General features: G+C 42.4%; 1 protein-coding gene across 1 annotated transcript in view; it reads left to right on the forward strand.

Annotated features, from left to right (window-relative positions):
* Nucleotides 1-10301: 10301 nt before the first annotated feature.
* NAAA (N-acylethanolamine acid amidase) overlaps nucleotides 10302-18435 on the forward strand; it is a 22044-nt gene continuing 13910 nt past the window's right edge. Inside the window, exons 1-3 of the mRNA XM_003790129.3 lie at nucleotides 10302-10521; nucleotides 11038-11202; nucleotides 14389-14515. Of these exons, the coding sequence (XP_003790177.1) occupies nucleotides 10322-10521; nucleotides 11038-11202; nucleotides 14389-14515 (492 nt within the window). The 5' untranslated portion in view covers nucleotides 10302-10321. The remainder of the gene's footprint in view (nucleotides 10522-11037; nucleotides 11203-14388; nucleotides 14516-18435) is intronic.

Consider the following 18435-nt stretch of genomic DNA (forward strand, 5'->3'; position numbering starts at 1 on the left):
GTCTCTTTGCATGCCAGTTCTCCACTTGGAAATAGTTTGGTGCCTTTTTTTGGCCTTGGATTTCTCAGATAATATTGAGGCAGATGCAAAAATTTTTCTCTTATTTCAAATTAGAGTGAAGGTCAAGTGTCTACCCACTCAGAAGGCAGCCTCTAGAATCTTCTTCCCCTTTCAGTTTCTTGTATTCACTTTCTGAGTCCAACTTCAGTTTGATTTGAATGAAATATTGTGTGTTTCTCTGAGATGCCCCCAATCACTGTTAGGGTGTTAGTCAGGCCACCAGTCAACCTGCAGATAGCTCACAGGAAGTGTAAATTTGTATATTTGAGACCTGAAACTGCTTCCCTTTCTGTTTACATTTTTGAACTGGGTGTCTCCTCATGTGTCTGAGTCCGAAAAATGAATAAAGTTCAAAATGGCATAGCAGCTAGGGTCCACAGCTTTACTGGTGAATTGTGGTGAGACCTGGACTTTTCATCCTCTCCCCTGACTTCTCCACCCCACTTAGACGCCAGGGGACCAAAGTCCATCCTGTGTTCTGACACCTGTTCTATTGTAGCCTCTCCCTGTTTTTAATTGGCCTCAGGCTTCTGTGCAGAACTGAAAGCTACAGTATATTCTTAATGGTATATTCTTTTTTTTAAGCCATCATACACATATCATTTATTATTCATTTGTGAAACTAATTTTATAACCAAACACACTGTAAATTTCTGTTACAATAGATGTTTCATTACCACTGTGGGAAGGGATCCTTATTAAAATAACAGTAAGTTCTATTGGTGTTAGGTCCTTTGATTTGTTCTTCTCAAACTAGGAAAGCTTTGACATTGAGCAAAATTATTTTGTCACTTTTAGATTTTAAAAAAGTGAACATAACCACTCCACTCTATTCTTCAGAATAAAAGTAGCCTCTCCAATAAAAGTAGCCTGATCAACTTACGTGGTAATCTTCTTTAAGCAAGGACTGAACTGTTTCACAGAACACAACCCATCATTGTTTTTTATTTGAATTTCATTCCTTAGAGCCAGTCATGGTGGCTCACACTCCTAATACTAACACTTTGGGACACTGAGGCAAATCACTTGAGCTCAGGAGTTCGAGACTAGGCTGAGCAACAGCGAGACCCCCATCTCTACTAAATGTAGAAAAAAAACTAGCAGATCTGTAGTCCTAGCCACTCAGGAGGCCAAAGTAAGAGGATTGCTCGAGCCTGAGAGTTTGAGGTTGTTGTGAGCTATGATGCCCCGGCATTCTACCCAGGGCAACAAAATGAGACTCTGTCTCAAAAAAAAAAAAAAAAAAATTGGTTCCTTAGATTATGAAGCTAAAAATGCTGACCCTCATGGAAACTTGTTACTGTTTCTTTTTTTTATTCTAAGGAATATCAAACTAATTACATTTATGCTCCATCTCAAAGTCTTCAAGTTTTGTTCATTTTTTAATGACTCCAAATCCACTTGGGATCCTAGGCCAAAACCTATGAATGCTCATTACATATTGAAGATCAGGAAACAGCTAACATATTGAAGATCAGGAAACAGCTAATAAATTTACTAAATTTTAATTAGGATTTGGACCCAAATGGAAATGTGTACACAACATTTCCTATACATTCTACAGATAAAGGAAGTTTATTAACTTATATTAATATAATAATAAATCTGCAAATAAATCTGCAAATAGTCTGCAAATAAATGTTTAACTTGATTTAACCACATTCCATAGGTTGGATTTGGGGGTGTTTTTAAAGTGTTGAGAGCTTAGTGTTTATTTTTGTAATGCAACAACTTTATCCAAAAATGCAGAAAATTTTTCTGGCTGGCCAGGATAACATTTCAGTGTTGACAAGTCCATTGAGTGTGGCAGCCCAGGAAGGTGCTGCAGGGATAGTGGAAGAGACGCCCCCCTTTGTGTACGGCTGTGCTGATTCTGGTTGATGATTATTCACTTGTGAGGCTGAGGCAGGAGGATCACTGGAGGCCAGGAGTTTGAGACTATCTCAGAGAGATCATATCTTTACAACAAATTAAAATAATTAACTGGGTGTGGTTTCGTGTGTTTGTAGGTTCAGCTACTTGTGAGGCTGGGCAAGTGAATTGCTTGAGCCCAGGAGCATGAGGCTGTAGTGAGCTATGATCACACCACTGCACTCTAGCCTGGGCAACAGAGCGAGACTCCTTCTTATAAAGAAAAAAAAAGATTTGCAAAAGGACTTGATGATGTAAGGCAGCTTACATAGCTAAAAAAGATTTGCAAAAGGACTTTATGATGTAAGGCAGCTTACATAGCAAAAATGCATAGTCGCACAAAAAAGTATGTGTGGTGATGGATGTATTAGCTATCTTGATTCAGTGATTTCAAAATACATACATGTATCAACACATCACATTGTATACCATAAATATATAAAATTATTGTCAAGGCACAGCCTAGGACTGGAGGCCTCCTGAGGATTGGGGAGTTCACCTGGCAGGAGGACAAAATTCCTGTTTGCTAACAAACTGATGCTTATGATGACCAGGGCAACAGTAGAAAATATATTCCTGAATCAGAAAAGTAAAAGCTATGGTGTAAAAGGTGGTAGAATTTTTGTAGAATTTTTTAAAAGTTATAGTTATGTAAATTTGTTTTTATTTCTTCATAGTCTAATTCTCTGAAAATTAAGTCTGTAATGGAGTATTGCAATGCAACTCCATTTTAACTAGAATGTTTATTTAGAGTATCTGTTACTCAGGCTATTTTAGCTAACTTTTTAACTGTATAGAGATAATACAGTTCTACCAAGTGACATTCTTTCATTTATTGTTTACACACCTTTGGAATGTACTTTATGAGATTTAAGAAAGATCTTGAATATGAATAAGACGGTAGGACAGTAACTTAGAGCCTTTTCTCTTACAAGATCAAGGCTCTCTGAAAATAACTCGTCTTTTCCTGGTATAGAGTCTTTGTTCTGCACTTGTTTAAAAACAGAAACAAAAGCAGAGAACACAGCTAATTTTGTACTGCTTAAATAGCATGAGCTTCTATTTGTGTAGGGTACCCCTCCCATAGTAATCTGTTTCCTCCTGCAGATTCTTCTCTTGTGGTTGGTCCGTTCAATCTCAGTATGATGAACTGTGATTTATCCACACAATAGAATATTATGCACCCATTAATTTGTTTACAATGGGAAATGCTTATTGTAAATGAAAAAAACAAAATATAAAATCACTTTAGTGTAATCCAGTAATACCTACAAGAAAGTGGCCAGGTGCAGTGGCTCCCACCTGTAATCCCAGCTTTGAGACCAGCTTTAGCAACAGAAAGAAAGAAAATCAGGACTAATAAAAGCCAAGAGGAAATATGCCAAATAATAAATGTAGTTTCCTTTGGTGTTGGGATCAGGTGTAGGGTTTTTGTACAAGAAACAAAGTAACTTTGAGGTAGGGAATAAAGGTGATACTGAGACTCACCCTTGTGAAATTTCTTTATAATTAGAAGTCAAATAAATGCACTTTATACCAAGGCAAGGATTGGTTTGAAAATGCTCAGGATTGTTTATCTTGCCTTCTTCATTACTCTCTTCTCCTCTGTACTGACTGGGTGCTGGAGTCATCCTTGATTTGGGAACCTCTTTGACTCTTGCCAACACTTTTGTTAGCAAAGTGCTGTTAATATTATTCCAATTCTTTGGGAAAATAATGTGTAGTATAACTTTTGACTAAAAGCCACTTCTGAGAGTCCAGTCAAAGAAAAAGTCCAAAATGTGGCAAGATCTGTGTTTGTGGCTGTGTTTTGCTGCAGGTAACAGAGTATCCGTCTAAAAATACTCAAGCTAGATTGGAATTTGTGTCGATTAAGTCTGGAGGTGGCCAGTTGACAACCTGGGTTCAGCTGCTCAGTGATGCCATCATGATCTTGGGCTCCTTTCCTGCTTTGTCATTGTGAGTGCGTAGAAGCCAGACTCTAGATTAGAACGCTGGCTCTGACGCAGCTGTATGACCACAGGCAAGTTAACATTTCTTTGCCTCAGTTTCTCCCTCTGTAAAATGGACATGATATCTTGCTTTCGTACACACCTCTTCAGTGTTTAAGGTGGCAGGAAGGGGCAAAAGTGGCATTGCCACATCTATCCCTTTTACTAGGAGAGCAAAACCTTTCTCAGATTCTCTTTACCAGCCTTCCTGTAGACTTCATTGGCTAAAATTGGTAGTGGGCTACATAGATAGTCTACCAACAAAGGGAATCAAGAAAGCAGGAAACAGGATTACTGACCTCATCTTAGGTCACCATAACCATCCCAACACAACTGGGCTTCTGTCGCTCGAAAGAGGGAGAAACGGAGTTGTATAGACAACTAGCAATGTCTAACACTGGGTATCTATAGGGAAAGGGTCATTGCAACATAAATTACAATGGCAAGAATGTGTCCAAGAAAATGCAAGATGTTATTATTTTCAAAAGCAGATTATAAAATGATTTAAAGGGGTTTTGGGAGGGGTTGAGACAGAGTCTTACTCTGTTACCCTGGCTAGAGTGCTGTGTGTGGCATCATCATAGCTCACAGCAACCTCAAACTCTTGGGCTCAAGTGGTCCTCCTGCTTCAGTCTCCGGAGTAGCTGGGACTACAGGCAACTGCCATCACGCTCAGCTAGTTTTTCTATTTTGAGTAGAGATGAAATCTCTCTCTTACTCAGACTGGTCTTGAACTCCTGAGCTCAAGCAGTCTGCCCACCTCGGCCTCCTAGAGTGCTAGGAGCCACTGTGCCTGGCCTCATTTCACTTAAAGAAAAAAACATGTTTCAGGGCATGTGATAATTTAATACACATACATAACTTATAAGATCTTATCAATGCACTTGAGATATCCATTGCCTTAAATACTGTTCTTGTCTTTCAGCTAGAAACATTTAAATCATTCTCTGCTAGCCATTTTGAAATACATGTTATTGTTTAGTGACCCTAATGATCTGTCAAGCAATAGGCCTTATTTCTTGTATCAACCCATGTATGTGAATTCATTGGTCAACTTCTGCTCATCTCAGCTCCCCTCCATACACCCTTGTGGGCCTCTGTTGACCACCAGTCTACTCTTTATCTGCCTGAGATCCACCTGTTTAGCTCCCGCACCTGAGTGAAAACCCTGGCAGGCAAAAACTGGCCTTGCTAATAAGTCTTATACTTTCTACATAAAGCACAGTTTCAGACATGGAGTAAGAGTTAAGCAAGTATTTGTTGAATTGATCAGTAAAATATTGATACATCTATATAAAAAGGGTATATTTGTAATTATATATGCTTATGTAATAAACTAATACAATATTGATAATATATGTAGTATATTGTATACCTAATATAATACTGGAATAATTCAAGCCTGTAAGTTTGGAAAGTTCAATAGATTACTTTTAAAATTTAAGTTTTTCATTAATCCCTACATACATAAAAATGTTGACTATCTATGTACATATAAAATTTTTTCAGTAATTCATGGCTGTTTTGGGGAATTATGTATGCTTTCAGTTTATTTGTGCATCATTCAAGTTAAAGGATATAATTTTTCTAGGAAAAAAAAAAACATGTGCAAGAGTAAATAGGTGATTTTTAAATATCTTTGAAAAAATACTTGAAGAGAGCTCTTTCAATACATATATTTTAAAATTCTAGTAAGCATTGTGTTATAGTATAAATGGCAGTGAGTTTTTTTTTTTGCAGTTTTTGGCCAGGGCCAAATTTGAACCCACCATCTCTAGTATATGGAGCCAGCGTCCTACTCCTTTGAGCCACAGGCGCTGCCCAAAATGGCAGTGATTTTTTTATTTGCAGTATATAAAAATGATACTTCTTATGACAACAATTTTATAAATAAAATCGGGTGGTGCGAATATAGCTGAGAGGCTTTTGTTTTTTTCTATGCTTTGAACATTTTGTAATATTGCTTATAAAACATTTATACTAAACTTCTTGAAAAAATCTAAACACTTGTAGATCTTTTTTTTTTTTTTTTTTGAGACAAGAGTCTTACTATGTCACCCTCAGTAGAGTGCCATTGTGTCACAGCTCACAGCAACCTCCAACTCTTGGGTTTAAGCGATTCTTTTGCCTCAGCCTCCCAAGTAGCTGGGACTACAGGTGCCTGCCACAATGCCCAGCTATTTTTTGGTTGTGGTTGTCATTGTTGTTTAGCTGGCCCAAGCTATGTTTGAACCCACCAGCCTCCGTGTATGTGGTTGGCACAGTAACCACTATGCTACGGCCGCTGAGCCAACACTTGTAGATCTTAGCAAGATCCACTTTGGGTGTACCTGCCATTCTTAATATCTGGTTAACATCAAAACTTAACATTTAAGTTAACAGCAGAGATGATTTAGAAAGAGATTTGTCTACAAAGGAAAAGAAAATTAAAGACAGAAATGGGTCTTCTAATTGTGGGGAAATGTTACAAATGGGGAAGTTCAAAAGAATTACATGGAAACTAAAAGTAAATGATATTTGACACAACTTCTTGTTTTAAGGATACTTGAGTCTTCCTCTTTTTAAATATTTGAAACAGTTTATTTTCATTGCAGTTGTGTAAGAAATACATAGAATATAGAAAACAGTGAAACAAATATCTCCCAATTTTATTCATTGTTAATATTTTGCCGTTTTTTCTCTTTAAAGAATTAGAACATTAAGAGTATAACCAAAGCCCCTCATGCATTTCTCTCCTTCTTTGGGATAACCATCATCTTGAAATTGATGGCCTGCCATTCCTGCGTTGTTTTTTCTAACTACATGTGTGTGTGGGTATGTGTGTGTATATAGTGCATGTATTGTTTAATATCTTTAAATTTTTTATATAAATAGTATCATTGTATACATACATTCTTTTCTGACTGTATAACTCAACATTAGATTCTTAATAAATGAAAATTCTTTCATTTTAATTGTATAGTTTCTTTTTTTATTCATACCTCAACAACTTATGATTTCCCTACTGAAGTGCATTCAGATTGTTCCCACTCTTTGATTGTGTAAAAACCTTCCACAATAACCATCTTTGAACACGGCTTTTAGGTGCACCACCTTGGCGTTCCTTCGCCTCACTAGGCAATTCTGAATTGTGCTGTATTCCTGGGACCAATAACTCGTGAGTGTGTATTTTACTATGTCCATGTCAGGGTGATATTAGTAGACTTAGAACGGTGGAGAATCTTTTGTTTATGAAGTAGTATCATTGCTGTAATTTGCATTTGAGTGACTGCTGGTGAGGCTGAGATTACTTGTTTGTTTCTGCAGTGCTGTGGGCTTGTTACTTGTTGATTTGTGGGAGGTCTTTCTCTTTTCTGCATGTGTTGTCAGTCACTTAGGTTGCAGATATCTCCACCTACAGGTAATGCCACCTCTGTGATGGCTCAAGTTCCTATATATATTTTGGGTCTGGGATTTTCAAAACCATTTGTGGATCCTTTTTAACAGTCTTTGATCTGCTTCTTTCTGTCCTCTCATGGTTTATTGTAAGCAAGAAGCAGCCAGGTAGCAACTTTACCATTTTGCCTGGAAATCTAGAGTAGCCAGTTCTTAGGTCATTTTTCTACTTTCCTCATGAGTGTAGATGAACCTCTTGCCTCCTGTTTCCAGTAAGATCCTCACTTCTGAAGCTGCTGCTGCTGGCAGCTGTCCCTCAAGCCTATCACTCTTCCACTAACTCTCCGCCAGGAGCTGTAGGTGCTCACTAGCACCACTCAGAAGTCTTCCAGATTCCCCCCACTGCCAGACCAAGGCAATACCTTCTTTGCTAGTTCTGATAGTAGCATTCCACTTGTTACTCAAATCTGTGTTGGTTACATACTACTGTATGACAAGTTACTTCAAAACCCAGTGACTTGCAATCAACATTTTACAGTTTCTGTGGGTCAATAATTTGTGGGTGGCTTAGCTGGGGCGGGAGGATCCATTTCCAAGAAGGACAGCTCACATGGCTATTGGCAGGAAGCCTCAGTTCCTCTCTGGATCCTGGTGGAAATTTTCGGTTCCTCACTTAGGGTAAGGTGACCAGATTTTAACATTGGTAAAGCCGGACACCATTGAGGAGGGGGTGGTGGAACCTGGGGGGCGGGGCCTGACAACAATACAAACTTTGATAAGCAGTTCTAGATAATCAGTTCTCAACAATTATTTGTTATTATTAAAGTTTAACATAAAATTCACAAAAATAATATAAAACACATATCCTGGCGAAATAGCCACATGGCAGCTGAAAACCATATACTCCTTTCGTGTTCTCCCACGTTCCCTAGCTTGTCTTGCATTCTTTCCAAAAATTGGGGCTTTTTAAAAACACCACAGGACTCAAGACAAATTGTTAAAATTCAGGACTGTCTGGCCAAAAGCGGGACATCTGGTCACCTTACTGTAGCGAGGGGAGGGCTACTTGTTTGTTCCAGACAGTTTGGCTCCTTCTGAGCTAATTGTCCTTGCCTAGAAGCAAGGGAGGGAGCCAGTCTCCTCCTGATACTTTTGAAGTATCAGGAGGGAAGTAGGGAGTTTACATTAGCCTTTTCATTTCCAAATGAAGTTACATTAACCTCTTCATTCCCAAATGGAGTTACATTAACCTTTTCAGCAGCCCAAAACCGTATATTCCCTTCCTATTCTCCTGCTGTTCCCTAGCTTGACAAGCATTCTTTCCAAAAATTGAGACTTTTTAAAAACACTACGGGACAAATTGTTAAAAAGCGAGACATCTTTTCACCTTAACTTAGGGACATTTTCACAGGGCTGTTAAGTGTCCTAGGGACGTGACAACTGGCTTCCTATGGAGTGGACAATGTCAGAGAGAGCAAAGAGGAGTCCACAGTGTCTTCAGTGAATTAGTCTTGGAAGTCAGACACCATCGCTTCTGCTGTTTCCTTCATTAGAAGCAAATCACTGAGGGCCACCGACAGTCAAGAGGAGGAAAATTAGGGGCCATCTGAAAGGGAGGAGTATTAAGAATATGTGGATATATTTTAAAACTAGTACATTGCCTTTAAAGAGAACAAAATGAGATGTCAGTCTTGAAGCTACTGTTAGAGAAATCATGTTTTTAAGGCAAGTGTCCTTCGCGCATGTGCAGCATCCTGGACCACCAGCTGTCAGCCGCCTGCGCCCGGGAGTCACGCTGCGCACCCGCCTGCACGCTCCCCCTGTACACTTATTTTACCCAGACAACCGTGCTAACCATTGAGAATGTCCCAGTCTTACTGGACATTTTACTGAAGTTATTTTCCTAAGACAGACACGTGTTCTGTTGCCCAGATTCTAGGAAAGCAAAGAGGAAGTGAGGAGGCCTCAGAGTTAGTGATTACCACGGTGGACTTTGGGTTCAGGCAGCCTGGCTTGAAGGCTCTGCCAGAGGCCACCAACTTTGTGACCTTCTCCAAGCCTCACGTTCCTCATCAGGAAAATGGGGATGTTTTAGTAGAACTTATCTTTCAGCTTGGGTTTTGTTGCTGTTGTTTGGTTGGTTGGTTTTGTTTTTTGAGACAAAAGTCTGTCGCCCTGGGTAGAGTGCTGTGGTGTCATCAGAGCTTGTAGCACCTCAAACTCCTGGGCCCAAGCCATCCTCCTGCTACAGCCTCCCCAATATGTGGGACTACAGGTGCCTGCCTGTACACCCAGCTAGATTTTATATTTTTAGGAGAGACGGTTCTCACCCTTGCTGAGGCTGGCCTCCACCTCCTGAGCTCTGGAGATCCTCCCTCCTCAGCCTCCCAGAGTGCTAGGATTACAGCCGTGAGCCCTCACGCCGAGCCCTTGGCTTGTTTTGAAAGCTAAATGGAATAGTGTCAGCAAAAATATTTGGCACATAAATATTAGCTAAGGTTTTAGCTTTTTAAAACAAAATTTTAACTCAGAAGAGGGGGGAGTGTTGAAAAGGAAAAGCTCTCCTGCCGTTTATAAAACCCAAATGAACCCTTGAAGAATTTAGAAATGGACCGAGGCAGACAGGAGTGGATTTCTAGGCCCCTTCCAGCCACCGCAGGACTTTGTGCTGACACCTGGCTACCGAAAGTCTTAACCCGCTCCTGGCAGCCGCTCACCCTGCTCTCGGGGGCATATGAGTGGGAGGATGGGCGGGAAGCCGGCAGCGCGCTAGCGGCCAGGGGTCGCCACCCGGGTCCAGGTGACAGGCCAGGCGGGCGGGGCGCAGGCCGCATCTCTGGCCTTCTAGGCCCCGCCTCTGGCCCTCTAGGCCTGGTCTCTGGACCGCCAGGCCCCACCCTCGCCCCGCCTCCTCCCGCGCGGGCCGGGGAGCCTGTAGTGGCTGCAGCTGTCGGAGTTGTGACCTCTGGCGTCGGAGCTTGGCCATGCGAGCCGCGGGCCGGGGGCCGCTGCCGGCGCTGCTGCAGCTGCTGCTGCTGGCCGGGCCCGGGCTGGCCGCCGCCGCGCCCACTGCCCCGCCGCGCTTCAACGTGAGCCTGGACGTGGCTGCCGAGCTGCGCTGGCTGCCGGTGCTGCGGTCCTACGACCGCGAGTTGCTGCGCGCCGCGGTGGTGCAGATCATCGGGTGAGCGGGGGCCGACCGGGGTCTGCGGGGACCCGGGCGGCCGGGTCGGAGCGCCGCAAGCGCAGATGCTTGCTGCCCCGAGTGCTTTAAACCGAAACTCTGCTTCCCCGCTCCCTCTCGGAACTGGCATTTCTGTTGCTCCCCGCAGCGCCCAAGTTGGGGATAATCCGGCTCTGCGGGTTCGCTTTTCAAGTTCAGCGTCTCTGGTGGCACGCCCGTCCTTGAGCCATTCCGTGTCAGGGTGGCGTTCCGGTTTTCTCCCGGGCTGCTCAGCTACTGAGAAGGGGACACACCCCACGTCTTCCTTGTGCAGGCCTCCTGGGCCCCGCAAGCCTTCCTCTTTGGGGACCAGCCCCATTCGCCCTCCGGATGCTAAGGGTTGTGTGACACGGCGCCTGGCCCTTCAGCCCTCTGGAGAGCAGGGGCACCCTGCGCTCACCCCCAGGGTGTGGCCCCCCCCTTGCCCGCCTCCGCCCTTGGTGCGGGGCAAACATCCTGCTGCTTTTACGTTTCTAGGGACAGAGTCCCCACGTGGGTGCACGCGCTGATGGGAAAGGTGGTCCTGGAGCTGGAGCGCCTCCTGCCGCAGCCCTTCACCGGCGAGATCCGCGGCATGTGCCGCTTCCTCAACCTCAGCCTGGCCGACTGCCTCCTGGTCAACCTGGCCTACGAGTCCTCCGCGTGAGTGCCCCGAGCTCAAGGATTAACGTGGGGCTTGCCACACTCGATGGGGGGCGTTTCCGTGTTTCAGCGCGGTGAAAACGGTGGTGACCGGCTGCCCAGCAGCCCCCAGCGCTTCTCTGTGCCTCTCTGTGCAAATGTGAGCAGTAGATCGTGGGCTTGGAGAGGAGCGCGCGCAGCTTCTCTGACTCAACACCGACATTTTCCTCTACCTGAAGCCCCTGTGCTCTCTCCACCAATCCAGGGAGTAGCTTACTTTCAAAACTCTGATCAAAATGTACTTTTCCAGGAAGTTTTGGAAAGTAAGCCTGTGTCTCTCTCCAGCTTTGTATCTGTACTGGGTCCTTCCTGCACTTTTTTTTTTTTTTTTTTTTTGAGACAGTCTTGTCCCCTTGGGTGGAGTGAGGTCGCATCACGGTTCACAGCAACCTCCAACTCCTGGCCTCCAGCGATCGTCTTGCCTCATGAGCCTCCACACGCCCACCACAACGCCCGGCTAAATTTTCTATTTTAGTAGAAATGGAGTCTCACTCTTGCTCAGTCTGGTCTGGAACTCCAGAACTCAGACAGTCCTCCTGCCTGGGCCTCCCAGTCCTTCCTGCCCTTACTGGTCCCCCTTACTTTATCCCTCCGTGTATCTCACTGCCCGCGATGCTCCCTACTGCTTTCTCAAAGTCTGTTTCCAAGGGGGGGGGGGTGTGTGTGCAGGGAACACCCGTCTGTCCTATGGCAGCCTATGTTTGGACCTAGTGAGTGTGATAAATCGTGGTACCCAGAAATAGGAGCAGGCGGAGTGTGGTTGATCCCAGGCAAAGTACAGAGGGACCCTTAAATATTTATGGGGTTAGTAACAGGTCTTAGAAAAGGGTGGCTTGCTTTCTCCTATTAACAATTACTGTTCTACCACCATACCAGCCTAGTCATTGATCTGGTGACATCTTGTAGATACTTAGAGCTAGCTTCTTGCCTTCTGAAGAAGATGAAAGTAGGCTGGCACAGTGGCTCGGGCCTATAATCCTTGCAGTCTGGGAAGCCAAGGCGGGAGGATCACTTGAGGTCTGGAGTTCAAGGCCAGCCTGAGCAAACCTGAGTGTTACACTCTAGCCTGGGTGACAGCGTGAGACTCTGTCTCAAAAAGAAAGAAAGGAAGGAGTAAATAAAGATACTGGGGTGGAAGGAAGGAGTAAAAAGAAATCTTGGGGGGCGGCAGTGGCTCATGCCTATAATCCTAGCACTTTGTGGGGGTGCTGCAGCAAGATGACCTCTTGAGGACAGAAGTTCAAGACCACCTCTGAGCAAGAGTGAGACTCTGTCTCTGCAAAAAAAAAAAGAAAAAATTAGCTAGGTTCAGTGGCCCATGCCTGTAGTCCTGGCTACTTAGAAGGCTGAGGCAGGGGGATCACTTGAACCCAGGTTGCAGTGAGCTGTGATGATATCACTTCACTATAACCTGGGTGATGGCGTGAGACCCTGTTGCTGAAAAATAAATAAATAAATAAACAAACCCCCTCAAAACAAACCAAAGACACTTGGGATAATGAAACTTTAATGGCCTTGCCATTATTCTGAACAGTAAGCAGCGTAAATTGGGAAGCTCTGTGAACTAAAAGCCTTCCTCTTCCGGAAAGTGCCTTCAAACACAGATGAGACTCAGGCCTGCTAAATTTAAGTGTTTCAAGAGAACTAAGTTAATTTTACCATCCTTCTTCCTGTCTCCAACTGTTTCCTATTTTGACATGCAGCTTTCTCAATGAAAAATCACTCATCATTTTTACCCTCATTTGTTAGAGTCAACCATATTCAGCCAAAAGTTCCAGTAAACCCATTCTGACTTTTGGATTTGATACTAAGGTATTTAATGAATTGCTTAACAATAGAAAGCACTCTCAGATTCCACTGGCATCCACAAAGGAAATGCTTTGTTCTCATTGCAAAAGTAAGGCTTCTTGAATCAGAATGTCCTAGCTACCCTATATTGAGCCTGCTGGTTGCCAGGCACTCCATGAACACAGTCCCATGGGGAAGGTTGCCACTGGGTCCTCTGTTTTGTGATGTGGAAACCAAGCCTCCGAGGGGACAACTTGCTGAAAGTCAGGGGCTGAGGAGTGCTAAGGGCACGAGGGTGTCCAGCACTGGTCTCCTCATTGCCTCCTGTGCTGTGCACGTCACACCAAAACGTTCTGCAGGACACTGGAGTATTTTGACCTGGCCAATTTTGAAATATCACTTTGAGAGAGATTCTACAAACTTGCTTTAGTTCATCCTTTATCCTATCTGTCCCCTCCCTGTCCTCAACTCTTTGAAGTTCACATTGGAAGGAATTAAAACCTAACCAAGCTTCCTTCCTTAGACAAAAATAACTAGCACTTGCTTTTTGTCCTAATTATAAAGTAGTATGTAATTATTGTAGAAAATCAGTAAATGCAGAAAAGCCTAAAGAACAAAATAAACACCAACTTATTACTCAGAAATGACCCGAAAGTCCTTCGGAGTATTTCCTGTAGTTTTGTTTGTGTGGATGTGCATAGCTTTCTCCCTAAGAACTGAACATACTGTGTATAAGTATTTTTTCATAAATAGATATTTTGATGTTTTGACAAACTTCCTCCTCTTTTTCTCAAAATACTCTGTCTAACCCAGTGTCCTTAGAGGATCCTTTTCTTTTATTAGCCCTGTGCAAGGATTTCTAAGAGAGATAGGAAGAGTGCTAAATTCTTAAAGAACTAACCATTTTCCCCAGGGGACAAAATGAAACATTGTGGAACAAAGGCTTACTGCCCTTGTAGTTGCTCTGAGACATTCATGGTATGGAGAGGGGAGCTTGGGTTAGCTTTAAATAATGTTAAATATTACTGCGAGGCAGAGGAACAAGCAGAGTTGGGGGGGGGGAGCAGATGAGTCAGTTCACTTAGTGTTTAGACTTGGGATGAAATTCTCACTCAGTGCGCTCACCAGGTCATCCGTGTGCACCTAGGACAAAGGTTTAGGAACATGGAATGAACGCAGATAAGTTGTGTCCAATTATGTTTTTCATCTTAAATTGAGAATCCATGTTCTTGTACAAGGAGAATACCATATGTGTCAGTTATAATGAAGACAAACTATTTTGCTTTGAGGGCTTGCTTTAAAAATTAAAACTTATTCCCCTTTTTTATTTCATTCACCTTGGACCTTTCCCTTTTCTAGGTTCTGCACCAGTATTGTGGCTCAAGACTCCAGAGGTCAGATTTACCATGGTCGGAACCTGGATTATCCCTATGGAGATACCTTACGCAAGCTGACCGTGGATGTACAATTCTTAAAGAATGGACAGGTATAATCTGTACAGTATAAGATACAGAGTTTGCAAAGACTCGTTAACCCAAGTTAGCAATCACTCGGATGGCCTGCTAATTCAAGTGTGTCATCAGTGTCAGCTACAAAAAACTTCAAACTGCTGGAAAAACAAAACCGAGAAGGGGATCATTTTATTATTATTAAATAATAATAAGAGTCTCACTTTGTCACTCTTGGTAGAGTGCGGTGGCATCACAGCTCACAGCAACTTCAAACTCTTGGGCTTAATGACTCTCTGGCTTCAGCCTCCCAAGTAGCTGCGACTACAGGCACCCACTACAACACCCAGCTATTTTTTTGTTGTAGTTGTCGTTGTTTAGCAGGCCTGGGCCAGGTTCAAACCTGCCAGCCTTGATGTATGTGGCTGGTGCCCTAACCAGTGAGCTACAGGTGCCAAGCCCATTTTATTATTCTTTTCTTTTTTTTGAGACAGAGTCTCATTATGTCACCCTTGGTAGAGTGCTGTGGCATCACAGCTGACAGCAATCTCCAACTCTTGGGCTTAAGTGATTCTCTTGCCTCAGCCTCCCAAGTAGCCGGGACTATAGGTTCCCACTACAATGCCTGGCTAATTTTTGTTGTAATTGTTGTTTAGCAGGCCCGTTCCAGGTTCAAGCCCACCAACTTCGGTGTATGTGGCTGGCACCCTAATCACTGAGCTATGGGTGTCAAGCCCATTTTTTTTATTCTTGGACAGCTACTTAAGGAAGTCAGTTAATTTTTCTTAGGGAAATCTCTTTTGGGGTATGAGCAATCTTCCATTTTTGCCGAGTCAGCTCTTTGCTTTCCCATGTTCAGGCTGCTTCTGGAATAGAGAGGGGCTGGGCAGTGCAATGGGTAGGACCTTCCAGCTTTGGGAATCGCACAGTCCTGGGTTTAAATCTTGTTTCTGTTGATTACCATACTTTGTCAATCTGGGAAATCACACCCATTTTGCAGACTACAGCTCAGAGAGATTTGTAACAACTTTATTGAGATGGTTATAAGTATTACTTGTTTATTTATTTTGATTAGAGATTAGGGTCTTGCTCTGTCGTCCAGGCTGGAGTGCAGTGGTGCGATCATAGCTCACTGTAACCTCAAATTCCAGGGCTCAAAGCATCCTCCTACCTCAGCCTCCTGAGTAGCTGGGACTCATGTGTGTGCCACCATGCTCAGCTAATTTTGATTTTTTTGGGTAAAGATAGAGTCTCACTATTTTGCTTAGGCTGGTCTCACACTCCTGACCTCAAGCAATCCTCCTGCCTTGGCCTCCCAGAGTACTGGGATTACAGGTGTAAGCCACTGAACCTGGTTCACGATGCTTATAAATGTTAGATGACATAATCCATGTAAAGCATGTGGTGGGTACTTGATATATAGGGACCAAATAATAAATAATCCTTCATTTTACAAGTATGAGTCACCTAAACCACTCTCTTCTGTATGTATTTTCTTTAAAAAAATCATACTTAGATTGTTTTAAGCATGGTTCCTTTAAAACTATAATCTAATATGCACTGATGTTACATCACTAACACTGTACACTTTTAGAGAGAGAGCATAAATCAATATTCACTGAGTACGCGAAGCATGTTATTGCTGTGAAGCAGAAGCCAGAGTTTGGTTTTAAGGACAAGGACGATTCTCTCCTTTGTCCTTTGGATTTAGGGGTTGATTCACAAATACTAGACACTCGTTTACTGAGTATTCGTTTAGTCATCTCTTTTACAAACACTTTTTCCTCACAAAAAATTTAAATAATACAGAATTAAAGTAAATTTAGTTAGAAATTTCTCCTTTCCAATTTCATTTCTTTACTTCACCACTTTTAACAATTTGATTTCCAAAATGTTTTGTGTGGTAATAATAGAATATAAACACATAATAAATTCCAAAAGGAAATTTGCCAAGATATTAAATTATTACTGAATTATTATTTCTTATAATTATTTTATTACTTTATGCTTTTCTCCGTTATTCTACAATGAACAAATATTCTTATAAGTAGATAAAGGAATAGAAGCAATCAAAGTAGATCATTTCAGCTGTTCTCGCTAAAACTCACACTCACAGTTGTTCCTTTGTTCGTTTCTGTTTCCCCGGAGCTCCCATGAGAAATGGTCTATGGGGGTGGCTTTACTCTCCGTGCTCACGCACTGGTTATTACTGGAGTCTAGATTTCAGACAGTTCACACTTGGGGATTGCCTTTCTGCAACAGAGCTCATGGCCAAGAAATTGTTTTGCTAAGAACAGGTTTTCCACAAAATAATTCATCTCATTCTTGGCCAGTGTTCATTATTTTAAAAGCATTTTCACGAACAGGACCTCATTTGATCCTCCCAGCACCCCTGTGAGGTGGACACAAATCAGCATTTTCAGCCTCATTTTCTAGATGAGGGCGCCAGGCCTTACAGAGACTGGCTTGCCCCATGTCACACGTGGCAGAGGCAGGACCAGAACCCAGTCTTCCCACCTCTTAATAGTTTTCTTTCCCAGAACTCAGCCTCAGTCCCTGCCAGGGGTTTGTTTGTGTTAACTGACTTGGCAGAAACAATTGGAAAGTACTGACATGGAGAAATAAAAACTGAATATTCAGAGCTGAAAGATAAAGTATCTTACAAATTGTATCTTATAATTATTATTTATAATTATGTTTAATTGGAAAATACGACTGCTTTTGATTTTCATAATGTTAGTTTTCTTAGCCCTACAAGAGTGACACTAACATGAGCACATCATGCAAACAAGGTGACCAAATAATTACTTTTTCCTCCCCATGGAATTACATTTTGTAGGAGCTTTAGTAGCGGGGGAGACTTATTCCCACTTTTGTGCTTTGAATGGATGTGAGGAATATTTGAGGAAGGGCCTCAGTACGTCCTGGGGAAAAGATGATTTATAACACTGAGGCTACTGCATTCTCCCTTGTACTTTAACCACCTTAAATTATTTTTATACCCAAATGAAGTAAGAATAAATAATTAAATGAAAATGGTTACTGAAATAAGATTAAGTTTTCTAGGGGAAAATATTAACCTAGGCCTATTCATTTCGCAAAATATGACAACACTGGTTAACTTTTATTGAACAGTATGAGTCAGACCCTGTTCTAGGGTCTTCTAATTTGGCATCAGAAATAACTGAGTTTGATTTTTCTCCTGCGGGTAATACAGTGGTGTCTTGCGATCACTGGAGCTCATTACCTTAATCTGAAATGGGGGTGATGCCTATAACTCCTGAGATAACTGTGAGGAATTTTTAAATATGAAAAATTTAGATGTGATTATTGTTGATGAACAGTTCTACTTGTTTCTCCGGATTTCATAGTGCTCATAAAATATTATATTTATCTCTTATAAACACATTAAAGCAGGTTTTAATTTTTTTATTTTGACTTAATTTTTTATTTGAGATAAGGTCTCGCTTTGTCGTCCCAGACAGATTGCAGTAGGATCATTGTTGCTGACAGCCACCTTAAACTCCTGGGCTCAAGCCATCTTCCTGCCTCAGCCTCCCGAGTAGCTAGCTGGGAGTACAGGCATGCACTACCATGCCTGGCTAGTTTTCTATTTTTTTTCTGGAGACTTGATGTCACTCTTGCTTATCTTGGTTTCGACTACCTGGCTTTAAGCAATTTTCCTGCCTTGACCTCTCAAATGCTAGGATTATAGGTATGAGCCATAGTGCCTGGTACTAATTTTTTTTTCCTTATTTTTTATAGAGAAAGAGTCTTAGGCTGGTTTCAAACTCCTGGCTTCAAGTGATCTTTCTACGTCAGCCCCCCATGCCTGGCCAAAACAAGTTTTTATTTATTTACTTGTTTATTTTTCTGAGACACAGTCTTACTTTGCCTACCCTTGGTAGAGTGCTGTGGTATCATAGCTTTCAGCAACCTCAAACTCTTGGGCTCAGGC

Source organism: Otolemur garnettii, unplaced genomic scaffold, assembly GCF_000181295.1.
Source record: "Otolemur garnettii isolate 467f Iridium unplaced genomic scaffold, OtoGar3 scaffold00039, whole genome shotgun sequence".
Classification (NCBI taxonomy): domain Eukaryota; kingdom Metazoa; phylum Chordata; class Mammalia; order Primates; family Galagidae; genus Otolemur; species Otolemur garnettii.